The sequence below is a fragment of the Pelodiscus sinensis genome, chromosome 5, assembly GCF_052426305.1.
Source record: "Pelodiscus sinensis isolate ZL-2025 chromosome 5, ASM5242630v1, whole genome shotgun sequence".
Taxonomy (NCBI): domain Eukaryota; kingdom Metazoa; phylum Chordata; order Testudines; family Trionychidae; genus Pelodiscus; species Pelodiscus sinensis.
This window is the reverse complement of record NC_143056.1, coordinates 9,604,219-9,621,160: the sequence shown is the minus strand read 5'-3', so window position 1 is coordinate 9,621,160 and position 16,942 is coordinate 9,604,219. Positions and strand designations below refer to the sequence as shown.

Sequence of the window (16,942 nt, the reverse complement as noted above, 5' to 3'; positions counted from 1 at the left end):
CCAGGACCCTTATTCCCCCGTTAACATCTCACCTGTAACTGCTTCCCTTTGTTTGTGATTTCTCTCCCCCTTTCTTCTAACACAGCCTCCATTTGCTTCATCTGTTCTTCCTTCCCCTTCAATCTGTGAAGTTCATGCAGGAAATCAAAAGGTGCTTGGATTAAAAAAATTAAATATCACTCTGGGTACGAGCATCTGATGCTCTAGAGCAGCGGATCCCAACCTTTTCCAGATGGGGACCCATTTTGACAATTCAGGAAGACTTGGTGACTCAAGGCAATTCAAAAATGGGAGGAGGGAGGGCAGAGCTACCTGGGGAGACACTTGGCAACCCTTTTGAAATGTAATGGCAACCCATATTTGGATCCCGACCCATAGATTGGGAAACCCCACTCTAGAGGGTGCTGGCTGCACCAGTGTCAAGAATTTAAGCCTGTACTTTTTCAACATGTACGCGGCATAAGCTGCTACCAAGCAAGGTCAATCTGGCAGGAGGGCCACAGCACCAAGCAGCCTTCGCATACAAGCAATCCATGATCACCGTGCCACGAAAGCCAAAAATAGCACCAGCTGCGATCCTGCCAATACCTGCCCACTAAAAACTTGATGAAACTACAGTCGTTTCACATGTCACAAGTCCATTGAGTCCCCATCAGCCTTCATAGCATTCGAACCAGAAACCGGGGAAAGGTTACAAATCCCACGACCAACCTCCAACTAGCTCCCTGGAGGAATGCAACCCGGCTGTTGTAATTTCAACCTGAAACCCCAGGCTTGGCCCAGAAGTTGCTACAGCATCACAACCAGAGACAGTATTTCAGGACTGCGGAAGGCAATTCCTATTTCTCTTATTGGGCTGAACAGACGTGGGATGTTGCCAAGCCTAGTGGTACAGTCTCCACCCCTGGTGATATGAGCCTGTTATACAGTTGGGCAGACCAGTTGCTCACAGTGGTCCCCTCTGGCTTTACAAAGCATGAATTGTCTCTGGGAAGCTACCTGAATCTACGGAGGCTTAAAGCAGCTCTTAAGAAGTGCCAAACACACACATCCATCATCTATTTCCCCGTTAGACAGAGCTGTCACACAAGCCATTAGCATGAAACTAAAAGGACAATGGGTAACGTGAACCTGGTAAAGTGACGGGTGTTCCAGGAGCCATATGGAGGTAAATGAGCCATCTGTCTCTTGCTGTGCAGCGGCTTGCTACCGGAGTGGGTCCTTCCACACTGCCTGCAGTAGCAAGCCTCACAGACTGAATCAGCAGCCATGGGCTTAAATAGTTGTGTCCATGCTGCAACTCTGTCTCCCAAGCCTAGGAAGTGGGGGGTTGGGTTCCAGAAGCCAACTTAAAAGCAAACCCAAGCCCGTCACCCCACGCTGAAGGCTCACTGCACGGGCTGTGTGGATGTATCCCTGTAATGCCGCCTAGGTCCCAGCCACTTTGTCACACCCATACTTGATGCCAAGCCCAGCAGGGAGAGAACAGAATTCCTAGAGTGCTGAACACAAGAGCTACGAGGCACGTGTTAAGATTCCAGTGAAATTAACAAAGCCTTTACGCTCACTTCCTTTTGCTCCGTGCATGCACACTAGTGTTTGGTCAGACCAGAGTCCTCCCAGCAGCACTCAAACTCATTACAGCAAAGTGCATAAAAACTCCCGCCATGAAGTCCCACGCGTTTTGATCTAAGACAGTCACCAGGCAGAGACCAGAAAGCATAGAAGAGGACGCTTGAGAAGCAGCTGGGCATACTCACAAGCTCTCCAGATCCTTGACTTGCGACGCAGCAGAGACCTGACAAATAACAGACACGTTCAGAGCCTTCCTGGCAGCCCACTCAACACCTTCCGTTTCACAGTTGTTCACTTACATCAGTCATGATTTTACCTCGCTCTTATATGGTGCTTTTCATCAGTAGATGGCAAAGTGCTCTGTGACCACTTTGAGATCTACTGGGAACTACAAAGTGTTACTTTTCAAGGAAAGACCAAAAACTTTTTATGTCAACCAAGTTTAAAGCGAACAACAAAAATCCACCCAAAACTGATGGCAACTGGTATAGATCTAACTTGACCAGCCTCTACTCCCTCCATCTACCAATGGTATTTAAAAATCACTCCCTGGCTACAGGAACGACTTACGACAGACCCAGACTGTGCTTGGCATCCCTTCTTGCCCCCAAAAAACAAACCAAATTTTAGCCCTGCAAAGTTAGTTCATGCAGCAGGAACCTACCCTGAGGTTGTGCTGCCTGCCCACCCTTAGTGCCCCCTGCAAGGAACAAAGAACAAAATCCCAGCCAATCACAATGACAAATCGGAGGTGAAAGGCACTGGGATTGCAGGCCAGGGCTGAGAGTGCGCTCACATCAGTCTGAGGCACTGACAGGCAGGCAGGCGGCAGTAGCCGCAGTTACCATTAGGGATGTGAACGATCGACTCCTTGATCTCTCCCGCCGCCCGCGTTGCCGCTCTGCGCTCTTAAAGGGACAGAGGAACGGCGCACAAAGATGCTTGCTCAGTCTCTGGTCCCCCACTAGGTCTCAGGATGCCACTCTGCATTCCGAAAGGGAGAGAGAAGCAGCAGCCCGTCCCATGGGTCTCTCAGTGCAAGCCACCCCTGTTCCCCTCTCTTAAAGTGAAACACCCCTGCAGGACAGACTGTCGCTTCTCTGTCCCTTTAAGAATTCAGAGCAGCAGCAGAGGGATCCGCAGGGGGGCTTGTATGGAGATACCCATGGGACCAGCTGCTGCTGCTGCTCTGTCCCTTTCAGAATGCAGAGTCGCGGACCGGAGGGGGAGGCGCCCCGCAGGAGGGAGAAGGGTGTTGTCCTGAGACCCTGTGGGGCACTAGAGATTGAGCCAGTGTCTTTGTGCGCCAGCTCCTCTGTCCCTTTAAGAATGCAGAGTGGCAACGGGGGAATTGGGAGGGCTTGTGCTGAGACCCGGAACTGAGCACTGTAACTGCCCTTCCTTAACAACTAGTCATGTAGCTGATAGAAATTCCATCAACTACTCAACTAGCAAATTAATCGCTACTAACATCCCTAGTTACCATGTGTTGTGCGCACACAGCGCTAAGTGCACACTGCTGCAGTGCCAAACAGCAGGTAACTCTTACAGCCCATAAATTTCAAAGGCTTCATGCCAGTGTTGCCTGTAACCTGTGTGCTTGGGCAGCCACCCAGGAGAGAGTGTCAAATGCCGCCCAGCTGATTAGCAGAACCCTCACAGCTGGCAGCATGTGTTTCTACTGGTGGTGCACATCTCCACATGCCTTGGTGCACATAAAATTTATCTGCACATGATTGAAAAAAATTAGGGGGAACACTGTTTCACACCAACACCCCACCACCACTGCAGTATTTGCAACTTTAGCATTGTCTTAATCAACTTAAGCTAAACCACAAGTCATTGAAAACTCTAATAAGCATTTCCACACAGCCTTGTGCACTGGTTTAACTCAGGGCTTGGCTACATGTGGAAATATTCCAGAATGGATACTGCACTTTCAATTCATATTCTACCTTAATACAAATTAACTTTCAAGTGCAGAAGAGTCCTAAATTGGTTTTAAAAAAAAAAAAAAAAATCACCCATGCAGTTAAACCAGGGACTGCCTTTCAAATGGGCCATAGGTAGAAATAAAAAGCATTTGTCCAGTTCCAAAGTGGAAAGGAGTGTACTGCCCTGTTAAAGGCCAGGGGTGTAAGCAAGGAGGCCCCACCGTACCGCTGGGCTATTTAAAAAGGAACAAAAACCTGAACAAGAGAGAGGGAAGTGCATTGGCATTAGAAGCCATGCAGGCTAGGCAGCTTCTGGTGGCTTTCCTCAGGTACTAGAGCATTAACCTAACCAGAAGCTTTGCTTTGTAGACCAAGTTGGGAGCTCTGAGCCAGGTGAGGAGAAACCTCTATGAACTGTTCACTGTACTTGTTCCAGCCCTGAAACCTTAGTAAAAAGGTGACATGCTATTTTGTTAATGCTGGTTGCCGCTGCCTCCTCCATCTGGGCTGTGAAAGTGAACCTGTTACTGCCCCAATGGAGGGAGATTCAGGCCAGGTGCACCTGCAACGCCAGACCAGGTCACAAAGGGCATGCCGATGGCCCATGCCTTTCCAAAAAGCCAAAGGCACGGCCAGACCATTCCGCTCTGGAATATGCGTACCTGCTGTAGCTGTTCCAAGTTCCGTTGCTCTAGCTCTTGAACATGACTGGTTAAGCGGCTAATTGTATCTTGTTGACTCTTTGGATACAAAAAACAAAGAGATTGAAGTGTCTCTGTAAAATCGGTATTCATTGGCATTGCATCAGACAGTGTACAGGATACTGGGGGAGGGTTTTACCTGAAACCATTCTGCTTTCTTAGCAATATCTTTCTCCTTCTCTTCCAATAAGGCCTCCATCATTTTCACCTGTTCTTCCTTCCCCTTCAACCTGTACCATTAGGCACAAATCCATGTTAAAAAAAATGTAAACCCTTGTAGCAAGTGCCAAACAAACAGGAGCAGGCTGCAGGACCAGGGGTCCACTGTACTTTTTGCCAGCTAAAGACGCAGGAACACTCCACTTTACTCTGTTTTAGCAGGGAGCAAGGAAGGTGCACTTGAGCGATGCTACCGCTTGGTAAATCAAAGCGGACCAAAATTCTGCCCCAATGTACACCGCAGGGATGGCATATACTTCTTTTCTCTACATGAAAGGGGCTGAAGTAATAGTCATGGAGATTTAAGCCTTATTTCTCCACAAGATAGGAGCAGAAACATTCCCTGCATTTCTCAACTCTGACTTGGATGTATCACCCAACAAGTCACTGGTAGAGCCCTGTGCAGATACAAAGTTTATATCTGCATCTATAGCTGCACACATGAGTGGCGGCTATAAAGAGAATTTGTGGGGCTCTAGTCTCTGGGTCTCTATGCCCACTCAATACCTGACAACTTGGCTTGGCTCTCTCCGCAAATACCCCAGATATGGTAATGGCATTCATCGCAAGGATGCCTGTCTACTAATACTACTAGGCCATTTCACACAGAATGGCCTCAGCGAAGCTGAAATGTTCTTAAAACAATATTTGTGCAGGGAAATGAAGAAGAGTGCCACTGAAAAATTAGACACTTCTGGTAGCAACAGTACTTACAGGTTCTGAAGGTCCTTGACTTGTGAAGTGATCGATACCTAAAAACAACATTTGGTAGTTAAATCACTTCCATAAAACTGGACTAGCCACAGCAAAGTCTGGTCTACACAGGTAAGTAAACAGACAACTATTAGAAACAGTTTGGGGAAGAAAAAGGGAGAAAACGAAGCCATTAAAGACTGTTAGAAGGGCCAGTGCCTAGCAGTTCAAACGCAGAACGCAGGTCTGTGAGGAAGAGTAACAAGACTGACTGACTTACACACTAATTAATGACTTAGCCCATCCCCCTGCACTGGGCCAATCTATGAGAACCAGAGGTGTCAACTAACCCAAAAGACATTTGCTTTGTTTCACTGTCCAACCTGAGTGAAGCTCAAAACAGATGTTCTCTTTATAAAATCTCTTGTGTTCAGATCTAAATTATCACATTTCCAGACTAGTGGTGCCCCTGTAGTCTCTGTTCAAAGGACAATACCCATTACAGTTTTTAATATTTGTGGGTGGATAAAGGGGAGACACAAGGCTTACCTGGATTCTTTCTTTTTTTGAATTCTATATTAAAGAGCAGACTACTAGTCCACACAAGAGACCTGGCAGGAATCACAAGAGCTCAAAGCCCATCAACTCCTGGAGGTAGCACCCAGCTCCAGTGCTAGAGTAGAACATGGATTATTTCCCAGGCCTCGTCTACAGCAGAGAAATGCACAGTGCAAAGTAATGTTTGCTCCACTATGAGAACACCTCACGTCCACACCCAGAAACACTTTAAGGGGAATTAGTTACTGTTTAGAGCAGTCCAGGCATCAGAGTTGAACAATATTGGGGCCTCAGTTGTTCCAGTGCCAGCCCGGACTGACTAGCCAAATGGGTCCAACTAGTGCTTTGTTTACTCCACCAGGCACCGGAGGTTTCATAGTCTCCCACAATGCACTGCAGGCAGATGCGGAGGGCTGCACAAATACAGCCATCACCTAGTGAGCTGTACTTCGAGGAGGTGATGTCCCCCTTTGCGGCTCTCAAGACTGGATACTGAGTTCAGTTCTGGGCACGCTACCGGAGAATTCAGAGGCAAAAGCAGAGTGATCGTGGAGACCAGGAAGAATTGCGTCAGGAGAAAAGATCACACTGAAAAATGATGTATAACTTTGCCTAACCTGGCAATCACCATCTAAATATTAAAGGGGATGGGCGCCAATAGAAGACGAGTGGATTTAGCTACAACTAGGAACAATGAGGAGGAGAAGAAAGTCAAGAAAAAGAAAGTACAGACAAAATATCAACCAACTGCCTGACAGCGAGATGAATCAAGCAGCCCATAGAACAGTCTCCTAAGGGCCACCCATTGCTTGCAATATTAGAAACTAGATAATAAAATATGAAATCTGACTGTTGACTCTTTGCTCTTGACAGATGGAATGAAAACTCAATCTGCGAAGACTTGTTTTCAACAGCTGGCTAAGGGAAGGGAATGGCTAGTATGTTCTCCTAGGATGTGTCTAAACTACATGGCTCCGTCGATGGAGCCATGTAGATTAGGCTGATCAGCAAAGGGAAATGAAGCCGCGATTTAAATAATCACGGCTTCATTTAAATTTAAATGGCTGCCGCGCTGAGCCGACAAACAGCTGAGGAGCTGTTTGTCGGCTCAGCGCACTAGTCTGGATGCTCCCGTGCCAACCTGAAAGCCCTTTATCAACCTCCCCGTTATGCCTCGTAGGATGAGGTTTACTGGGGAGGTTGATAAAGGGCTTTCATGTCGACAGGGGAGCGTCCAGACTAGCGCGCTGAGCCAACAAACAGCTGATCAGCCATTTAAATTTCCCTTTGCCGAACAAACAAATCTACATGGCTCCGTCGACGGAGCCATGTAGTCTAGACATACCCCTGGAGAGCACAAAGACCTTCTGGGCTTTAGAGGGGAACGAGAAGGGTTTGACAAAAGAAAAGTGTGGGCAAGAGCCATTTTGACACAGTGATTTTGAGCTCGTAGCACAGCTGAAGCAGGACAGTAAGAGGAAGATCCTTCACATTTCGCAGTCAAAGGGAAGAGATCTCTGGAGGATCCACAGGGTGTCACAGTTCCACTTAACAGTGGCATGTGACTGTGGAATTAATTATGCAGAGCTTTGAGCTACATGGGGTTCTCACCAAGTCTCTCACCAGCAGCCACAGGACTGAGTATCTGCGAGGGGGTCACTGTGGAAGCTGTCAGACTATATCTTTATAGTTTTGTACCCGATAACAAGGCCTTCATTTTGGTTTGTAGAGATTTTTACCAAGAAGTTCCCAGGTTTTACAAAAAGCCAACTGATTTCCACCTGAGGTTAGGACCATTCAAAAATTTGAAAGAGTCTGATTATGTTGAGAAAATCCTACACACTGAGCTAGGTAGATATATCTGTTTAAAACAAAAGTAGTCAAAGCGAACCACGAGGCTGTCTATTGAAGTAAGGCCATGTTGATATACACGGGCATCCATAGGTGAACATCAGTGCTCGAGGCCTAAATCAAGTACAAGCAGTCCCCGGGTTACGTACAAGATAGGGACTGTAGGTCTGTACTTAAGTCGAGTTTGTACTTAAGTCAGAACTGGCGTCCAGATTCAGCCGCTACTGAAACTGACCAGCGGACTACAGGAAGCCCGAGGCAGAGTTGCTCTGCCCCGGCCTTCCTGGAATCAGCCGCTGATCAGTTTCAGCAGCGGCTGACTTGGGGACTCCTGGGGCAGAGCAGCTGGGGTGCTGCCGAGTTGGTCCCCGCAGCGCTGAGGTGCGGCGCTGCGGAGACCTATCCAGCAGCGCCCCAGCTGCTCTGTCCCGGGCGTCCAGATTCAGCTGCTGTTGAAACTGATCAGCAGCTGATTCCAGAAAGCCCGGGGCAGAGAAACTCTGCCTCGGGCTTCCTGTAGTCAGCCGCTGGTCAGTTTCAGCAGCGGCTGAATCTGGATGCCAGTTCCGACTTAAGTACAAACTCGACTTAAGTACAAACCTACAGTCCCTATTTTGTATATAACCCGGGGAGCGGCGCTGCGGGACCAACCGGCAGTGCCCCAGCTGCTCTGCCTCAGGAGTCCCGAGAAAAGCCTGGTCTGCTGGGGAGAGGGGGGGGGGCCACTAGCTGGGCCCCCCCAGCAGACCATGGAGACGCGGGCGACGGGACTGAGACGCGCCGCGGTCCCGCCGCCCGGGTCCTCTGCGGCATTGCTCCGCGTCTCCCTGGTCTGCTGGCCTCCCCGAGCAGACCAGGGCGACACGGAGCAGCTTTTCTGGCCCCGGAGGACGAGGGCGGCGGGACCTCGGCCCGTCTGGGCGGTCCCGCCGCCCACATCCTCCGGGGTGAGAAAAGCCCGGTTCGTAAGTGCGGATCCGACATAAGTCGGATCCACGCAACTCGGGAACTGCCTGTACCAGAACTCCCCAAACCCGACTCCCTGGTCTGGAAGTCAAGGTGGCATCTCAGTAACCTGGATGGGCCTGAGGGGAACCCCAGAGACCTGTTTCCTTGCTCCAGAAGTAGAGCTGGCAGCTCAGGTAATTGATCCACCATCTCCGGCTAGACAAGGCCTGGAAGCAAAAGGAAGGAGAATGGGGAGATGGGGCCCTCTCCACTTCCATGTCTTCTGGGCCAGCCAGCTTACCAGGCCATCATCTCTCCTGCTGGAGCACAGAGTTGGGTCAGAAGTACTCTTACTTCTCTGTTTGGTGGGTTTTTCCTGTCCCCAGGTATTAGTCCTGATATTTACCCAGAAAACTAGGGAGTTAATTTTTGCTTGGATTTTCACACTTTAAAATTTTTTTTGTAGTAACACACAGTGAAACTCCCAGCAAATATTCAACAGGATAACCAGAAATGAAAGGCCTTGCCCATAAACTTAATAATACAAAACCAGGTCTCATCCAGTCACAGTCCCCAGCAAAACAGCTGACATACTAGAACAGATATGGTCCTAAACAAAAGTATCCATGGCAAGGTTGCCTCATAATTCCAGCTCTAAGGCATTTTTACCTGTTTTTCCATCTCAAGCTGGGAATTTCCTACTTCTTCTTTCAGAGCCTCTATTTTCTGTGTCAAAGCCTTTTCAATGACAAAACAGACAAGGTTGGACGATGGAGACAGCACCACAAAATGAATTCTACACATTGACTGCTATCAAATGCAATGCAAGAACAAATAAATGGAAGTTCATGGCACAGACAAAAGGCAACAACACTACTCTGATAGGTACCTGAACCGTTTTCTCCTTGTTGGCAACCTTTAGGACTTCAGCCTCCAGGAGTTCTTCTGCCAGTTTTATCTTTCCATCTTTCTCATGGATTCTTAGCACAGAGCAGAGAGGAGAGGTCACAAGCAAGCTGAAGTAGCGTAAGCTAGCTTCATTATTATTAACATCACAGTAGCCCCCAAGAACCCTAGTGTGCTAGGGACTGTACATCAGTAACAAACCATCTCTGCCCCCAAGGAGCTGGCAATCCAAGTTTAGAACCCCACAAGTGAGTATAAATACACACACTCAGGACAGCAGGAGGATGGGGATAGGCCAATGTGATAGAAGCCTGCTTTTGCAATAACCAACTGTGGGCACAGTTGGCAGGTACCTAGTTTGTTTTTTCATTAGAGTAGTCCTAGAATGCCACCTGCCTAACTTCAGATTTCAAGCTCTAGCAAACATGCTTCAGTAAAATATTTACTCCTATAATTTTTAACTTTTAAGAGTAAGAAATACAAACTCCTTTCATGCACATTAACTATAAGAAGCCAATAATCTAATAGTCCAGCATGTAGTGACCAAGCATAGGCCTAGAACCCTAAGCTAGCAACACTAGTGTAGGTCCTTACTTCAGTCAGCTCCTATCCCCTGCAAGGAACTCAGACAGCCATGCAAACTTTGTCCACCTGATTAAAATAGTATATTCTGGAGAGGCAACACAGTCCTGAACACAGAAAATAGGGATGAGGGTTAGGTCAGAGACGTAATGCTACTTACACTTTCTGAAGTTCTTCCACCATGGATTCGAAAGAAATCTGAACAGAACAAACACTTAGTTTAGAGAGACTGAAGAGTTCAAAGTAATCGACAGGTGGTGGCAATGAAGGGGAACGGAGAACGCAGCTTTGCAAGCTGTAAGATGCGGATTTGAATTGGGATTGGGGTTTATAGGGGCCCAAAGTTTTCCTCCTGGGACGGTGGTTTGATGGCTTTTGGGGTGGTCTCGGGTCGTTCCTCATGGACTAAAATACACATCATCATAAAACCCAACCAAGTTATTGCAGTGTGCTCCAGAGCACTGTTTCTTAAACTGTGGTGTGCTGCGGAGAACAACAGAGTCCAAAATGGCCACCCTTAAAGGGCAAGCAACCTTTTTTCTTTTGCTCAATAACTTTCCCCCTCTACCCTTTTTTTTTTTTTTGGGGGGGGGGGGGGGGGCTCAACAAAAAAATCCTTGGAGTTCTTCATAAAAAAAATATTGTTTGGTGTTCCTTGGTCTTAAAGTTTAAGAAAAACTGCTCCAGAGTAACCTTCCCAAGAAAGAGAAGGTTCAAGCTGACATTAACTGGTAACCCCTTGTGAGATAAAGTGCATTCACTGCTTCTTTCACAGAAGGCAAGGCATTAGAATTGCCAATTAAATTAAGGCATTGGAATGGCCAATGTCTGACCAGCACCTCATTGTGCTAGGCACTGTACAAACTGACCAAAAGGGCAGAGAACTCAAAACCTTTAGCTGCCTCCCTCAGACCCTGAAGGTCACCAATCCATGTGGCAGGTAATAGACACAGTGCAATCAGTAACTCGGCATATAAATACAGGTCATGCGTTGCCAATTAAGTGAGTAGGTTTATCAAGACACACAGGTAAAAAAATGTCATCCCTGACACAGTGCCTAATAGGCTTGCGATCATGGTCTGTGTTTCCTTGAGCTTTGGGGAGGACTGAGATAGTTGAAGACTGAGATACTGGGGGAAGCAAAAGACAACTGGCTGGCTTAAGTGAGCTAGGATTTGTTAACCTGTCACACAGATTGCATCTGACCAGCCATTAAAGCAAGCAGAGACTGGGAATAGATATTGTACATCTATAAAATTCAAAATCAATAAGGAAGTATATATTTCTATAGGCTCCCCGGGAGACTCTTTTCAATATTAAAAGCACTCATGAACTGTTTGGGTGCACTCGTGAACTTGGTGCCAAATAGGTGAGCAGAATCACACAACTGCCTAAAGAATAAAGTGAGAGATGTTTATACCGTACACATACCCCTCATGCACACCAAACAAAAAGAATATCAGAGCGGAGATCATGTAATTAGAAATCACAATTCATATGCATCTTAAGGCTAAATTTTGGTTGTCTGGGCAGTCTTACTTCTGCCATTTCTTCATCTGAGTCTTTCACTTTGCAACTTTAATATTTTGAACATAGCAAGCATGTGTGTCTGTGTCAGAGAGAGATTGCTAGTTTGGGTTTTTTTTTAAACCATTAAACAGAAATTGCATTACAAAGAATCATCAGGGGAGTCAGCAGGTTTGGAACCTTTAGCTCAGGTTGCACAGACCTGCTCTAACTGATAGCAATAGTAGGTTGTTTCCCTGTATGTGGCCTAGCACTATCAGGGTGGCGGGGGGGGAGGGGCAGGGGGAAGAGAAGATTAGAGAAACTCTGCCAAAGGGTTCCACAGCTGCATGCTGGAATACTCTCAAAGGAATACTCTCAAAGGGGTAGCTGTGTTAGTCTGTATCTGCAAAAACAATGAGAAATCCTGTGGCATCTTAGACTAACAGATTTATTAGGGTAGAAAAAGCTTTCATGGGTAAAACCCACTTCATCAGATGCATTGGAGTGTAAGTTACAGAAGCTGGAGTATATCGAAGGAAGAAGTTGCTTGTGTTAATTAAGTCAGTATGCAAATTGGTCATTCACAGCATATACCTGACTTGATTAGCTTAATTAACACAAACAGCTTCTTCCTTATTTATACTCCTGCTTCTGTAACTTCCACTCCAATTCATCTGATGAAGTGGGTTTTACCCACGAAAGCTTCTGCCCCAATAAATCTGTTAGTGTAAGGTGCCACAGGACTCCTCGTTGTTTTAGCAAAGGAACAGTGAGATCTGAAATCTGGGGGTTCCATTCCAGAATGTGGAGGAGAGAGATGGGAGGTCAGTGAGAATGGGGACGATACACAGGATGGAACTGGGAATGGTGGGACAAGGAGATTGTGATGGGACATTCAGAGGGGAGACGACAACCTGCTAGAGAAAGAATAGGAGGAGAAGCCTGCAGAATGAAGACTGATACTGGTTAGCTAAGGAGAACGGGGCCAGAAGGAAGAGAGAGGAGCAGGAACAGATAAATCAGGAATGGGTCAGAAGGGCTAAGACAGAAAAAGTCCCAGTTGGGGGGGGGAGAGGGGAAAGAGGTGGAAGAATTTATGCCCACCAGAGTATACTCCTCTTCAGAAGCTGGAATGGAACCCAAATTTGAGTCTTGCCATTCCACTGCTGTCAGCAAATAACTGCACATCTGGTCTGGCCAGTGAATCTAATGGTTCCAACTCTGCTGACAACCCATGCGGGTATCAAAAAATGTATAAGACTAACTAAAATCTGTCTCAAGCCATGGAGATACAAGGTGGGTGAAGTAATCTCTTATTGAGCTAACTTCTGTTGGTTAAAGAAAAGCTTTTAAGCTACTCAGAGCTCTTCTTCATAATATACACACAGGGCCAAATTAAAGTTGCACTGGCCATCTTAATGGTATTTCCTAACTTTTGAGGGCTTGACTTTTAAAATCTTAGTGTTCTCTTAATTAGTGTGTACAGCATAGCAATTTAGGATTTAAAGAACTACCTGCTTTGATTGATGAATTTGCATGTTTTGAACTTCTTTATTCAAGGATGAGTTTTCTGATCGCAGTGCCTTTTAAAAACAAACACATAGCAAGAGTGAAAAATACAAGTTTCCACAAAAAAAAAATTAATTGTTCACTGCTCTTTGGATGATGCCTAATAAAAGCAACATTCTCCTTTAAGATTAAAGTCTTACTAAATTGACTCTCCTTGAAGCAGGATAGAAATAAAAGATGAAAAAGACGCATCTAAATCTAATCTGCCTATAGCCTGCCAGTCTAAAATGTTTTATCTAGTTTAGTTTAACATGCCAAATAAGGCTAGTAGGTCTTCTCATTTTATCCTAAAAAAATATTTTTTTATTTTTATCACTATGAAATAAGTCTTGCCTATTTTGGAATTTACACCCTCTTCAAATACCCAAGAACCTTTCTGACCACTTAAAAACTTCATAGCTAGTAATTACATTTGCAGTTTATGTTGGCACTATTGTATCTGAGCATCATCCAGATATCAGCAACAGTCACTCTTCTTCTTCCCAGCAAGTACAGTTACAGGGCCAGAATATCATTATGGCGGGGGAAAGAGGGTACATGGGTGAGAGGGGTGTGGAAATACTTCTTGCAAAATAGGTTAAAAAAAGTTTTGCCGTGAATTTAGTACAGGTTGAAGCTCTCTAGTCCGGTACCCTTGAGACCTGACTGGTGCCAAACCAGAGAATTTGCCGAACACAGGAAGTCAATATTATTTAGCAGCATTAACACCACTTCCATTGCTTACTAGACTCTTAGAAGACATTTAGGGGTAAATTAGAGCTAAACAACAGCACAGAACACAGAGCCAGGACTGGTCACTAAACAAACTTTTGGGAACGCAGGAAAATTGGCCTCACCCATGATAAGTGCCCATCTGGCTAACTAAAAATCATGCCAATCCATGGATGGTGCCGAACCCAAAGAGTGCAGACTAGAGAGGTTCAACCTGTAGTCACTGCAATTTCATCTGCTACGAAGTTCCATGACCTCTGTGAAAGTCTTCCCTTCTCCAAGCGTACATTTCTCCCTACTGAGACATATTTTAATTGTTCAGGTGCAGTGGAGCAGTCATGGAGCTCTCAGGCAACTAGAGCCAAGCTACGGATGTTAAATTTCAATTCATCGGATAATCGAGTAGTCGATGGAATTTCCATCAACTACTCGATTAGTCTATAAGGGGGGTGGCACTCACTATCCTGCTGCATCTCTCCCTCTGACATGTACAAGAGGTACAGGACCCCATGCGTACAGGGCTCAATGCATCTCTCACTTTGAAATGTACAAGATCCTCCAGCAGCTCTTATACATTTCAAAGGGAGAGGAGAAGCAGTCAGATAGGGATTGTTTCAATCCCTGCTCATGCTGTTTCCCCGCTGCCCTCTGCCTCCCCAGCACCCCACGTAGATGATGCTTGTGGGGAAACCAGCTTTTAAGCCAGCTCCCCTCAGCAGCAGCTCCTGCTCCCCCTCTTGCTGCCTCTCTCTGATAAACAAATGCTTATCGGGTAGTCAACTAGTCACTTACATCTGTAAGCCAAACCACTCCATAGGAGGACTGTGAATGCCAGGTCTTCACACCTTGATCGGGACACTCCTTCACAGCAAGCTAGCGCACTAAAAAGCACCAGGGTGATGTACCCAGGACAACATTGGTTGCTTAACCACCAGGCTGTTGCTTTTAGTGCAGACGGTAGCTTTTTCACAGAAAATGGCTTCATTCCTAGAGAGCCACATTTCAATCACGGAGCATGCCACTTGCAAGTGCACAGATCTCTATGCGCAGATGGATGTTTTATCGGAAAGGGGCAGGCCTCTAGCCAGCTGCAGAGGGAAGCAGGTCGTGTTTTTTGCTACTGTGGCTGTCTGGGCTTCCTACCATGCAAACTTGTTCTTCTATTTTGATGTAGTTACAAACACTTCTAGGTAGATAGTAAAAGCAAGTATGATTGGTTTACAATTGACACCGTCCAATAGCCATTAGAATAGAAAAATTAGAGAAAGCAAAGTAATAATCTCAAGAATTTAAATAACTTTCTAGATGTCACTAGCTACTCTGGATACATACATCCATGATCGTACTTGTTCTATTTCTTGCCAACCAGGACATAACCAAAGCCCCCTAGGGTAAGAATATACTGTTCTAGCTAGTGCACCAAAAAAAAACAAAAAAACAAAAAAACAACACACACACAAAAAACACCAAACAGCAGGATGTGAACACATTGGCCTCAAGGAGGTCCCACTTCCTGCTCAAAGGAAATGTTCTGGAACACTAACATGGGGACCCAAAGATAAAAACTTGCACATAACATCAGACCACAGTCTCTCCTTTACCACTGATAATAATAGTGGGAGAGATTTTTACCTTCAATTCTTCCTCCTTATTAGCCACTTCTATGAGCCCAGCTTCCAATAGTTCTTCAATCGTCTTTATTTTCTCATCCTTTTCGGTAATACTGAGAAATTAAACAAACATGTTACAAGATACTCCAGGGAGAAACAGCTGTCCGTACAAGAGATTTTCAGGGGGAAAAAAATCAGTACCCTTGCTACCATAGGATCGAGTTGGTATTTTAGCTTCCTTGATGAGAACTAAATACCCCTTACCTCCTTTCCATTTGCTCCAGCAGTTCTTTGTTAGCCTACAAATTGAAGTAGGAAAAGTCGATCACCAATTGGATAAATGCTGGTTTAAGATTATAGTAAAAGAAAGGACTGGTCAGTTTTGGAATTAAACCAGTCCAGGGGGTAGAGTTTTCATAATGTGCAGCCCTCACGATGTGCTGCTGGAAAGAGGAATTTGAAGCCATTTAGAACAAGGGAACTAGGTCAGGCCAACTTTTATACGCTTCATACTAGTTCACAAACTGCAAGACGTTTTGAAGATCCGGCTTGCCCTCATGATGTGCCAACTGCCCCCTCACTCAGACAACGTTGGCAGGAGTTGAGAGCCCCCAGCTCACAGCTCCCCACAGACAGACAAGAACACCTACTAATGCAACCAAGGTTAGAGTTTCCACATTTTCCAAAACTATGGGGCATCACGCACCAGGCTCTGGCTTTTACACCTAGGCCAGGCCCAACAGCAGTGCATGCTGGCAGCAGCCTCTCTCATGACACCCACAAAGGAGGTGGGGCTGCGAGGTGCCAGTTGGGCACCTCTAACTGTCACACCGTAGAACAATGGAGCCGTTCCAGAGGTAGGAGCCTCGCGTTTTGGTTGGCTAAGGAATATATGACACCGTTGCCTCTTGTTCTGTCGCAAGCCCCTTCTGCAGAGGACAGGCCACTGCCACAGAACAAGAGGCCTCTCGTAGACACGCCCTTTAAAGGGAAAGCTATGGGCCAATTCCATTTGGAAACAGGAAGGTGAGGGGGACACATTGTGGTAAAAGCGTCAGTGTGGAGTGGAGACGAGACCAATCCTCAGGCTGAGGGACCAGCGTTAGCAGACAACCTGCATGAACGCACAGAATTACTGGCGCTATTTACATCTGCAGCGAAATCAAGAGCACCAAAAACAGTGGAGTAGTCCTGTGGCACCTTAGAGACTAACAAAAATATATCTCGTATGAGCTTTCATGGGTAACACCAACTTCATCAGATGAGATGAAGGGGAGCTAATGCAGAAGCCCTTACAACATACACCCAGAGCTAAATGTCAGCGGCAAGGTTTCTTGCACCTCCCACTCCCTTGTGTGAGAGAATACACTGAAACCTTGGGCTAAATGGCTCAGGCTCATGGTAACATCCTGCCATGGGATGCAAATGGGGAAAGCCACACCACTGGCTCCATCTCCACACTCAGCCTTGCATCACAGCCACTTACAGTGACCCAGGACAGACAGAGACCAAGAAATCCCCTACCCCATTAGCACAGCCAGGGCTCGCCCTGTGGCATGACCAAGAGCTGTCCCTT

General features: G+C 46.3%; 1 protein-coding gene across 13 annotated transcripts in view; it reads right to left on the bottom strand.

Annotated features, from left to right (window-relative positions):
• KTN1 (kinectin 1) overlaps window positions 1-16,942 on the bottom strand; it is a 119,556-nt gene that overhangs the window by 26,962 nt on the left and 75,652 nt on the right. For all 13 annotated transcript variants that reach the window (XM_089778300.1, XM_089778295.1, XM_089778301.1 and 10 more), the window contains 11 exons: window positions 15,631-15,665; window positions 15,389-15,479; window positions 12,991-13,059; window positions 10,128-10,165; window positions 9,369-9,459; window positions 9,149-9,217; window positions 5,144-5,181; window positions 4,350-4,440; window positions 4,172-4,249; window positions 1,761-1,798; window positions 33-123 (listed from right to left, as the gene is read on the bottom strand). In XM_089778300.1, the coding sequence (XP_089634426.1) occupies window positions 33-123; window positions 1,761-1,798; window positions 4,172-4,249; window positions 4,350-4,440; window positions 5,144-5,181; window positions 9,149-9,217; window positions 9,369-9,459; window positions 10,128-10,165; window positions 12,991-13,059; window positions 15,389-15,479; window positions 15,631-15,665 (729 nt within the window). The remainder of the gene's footprint in view (window positions 1-32; window positions 124-1,760; window positions 1,799-4,171; window positions 4,250-4,349; window positions 4,441-5,143; window positions 5,182-9,148; window positions 9,218-9,368; window positions 9,460-10,127; window positions 10,166-12,990; window positions 13,060-15,388; window positions 15,480-15,630; window positions 15,666-16,942) is intronic.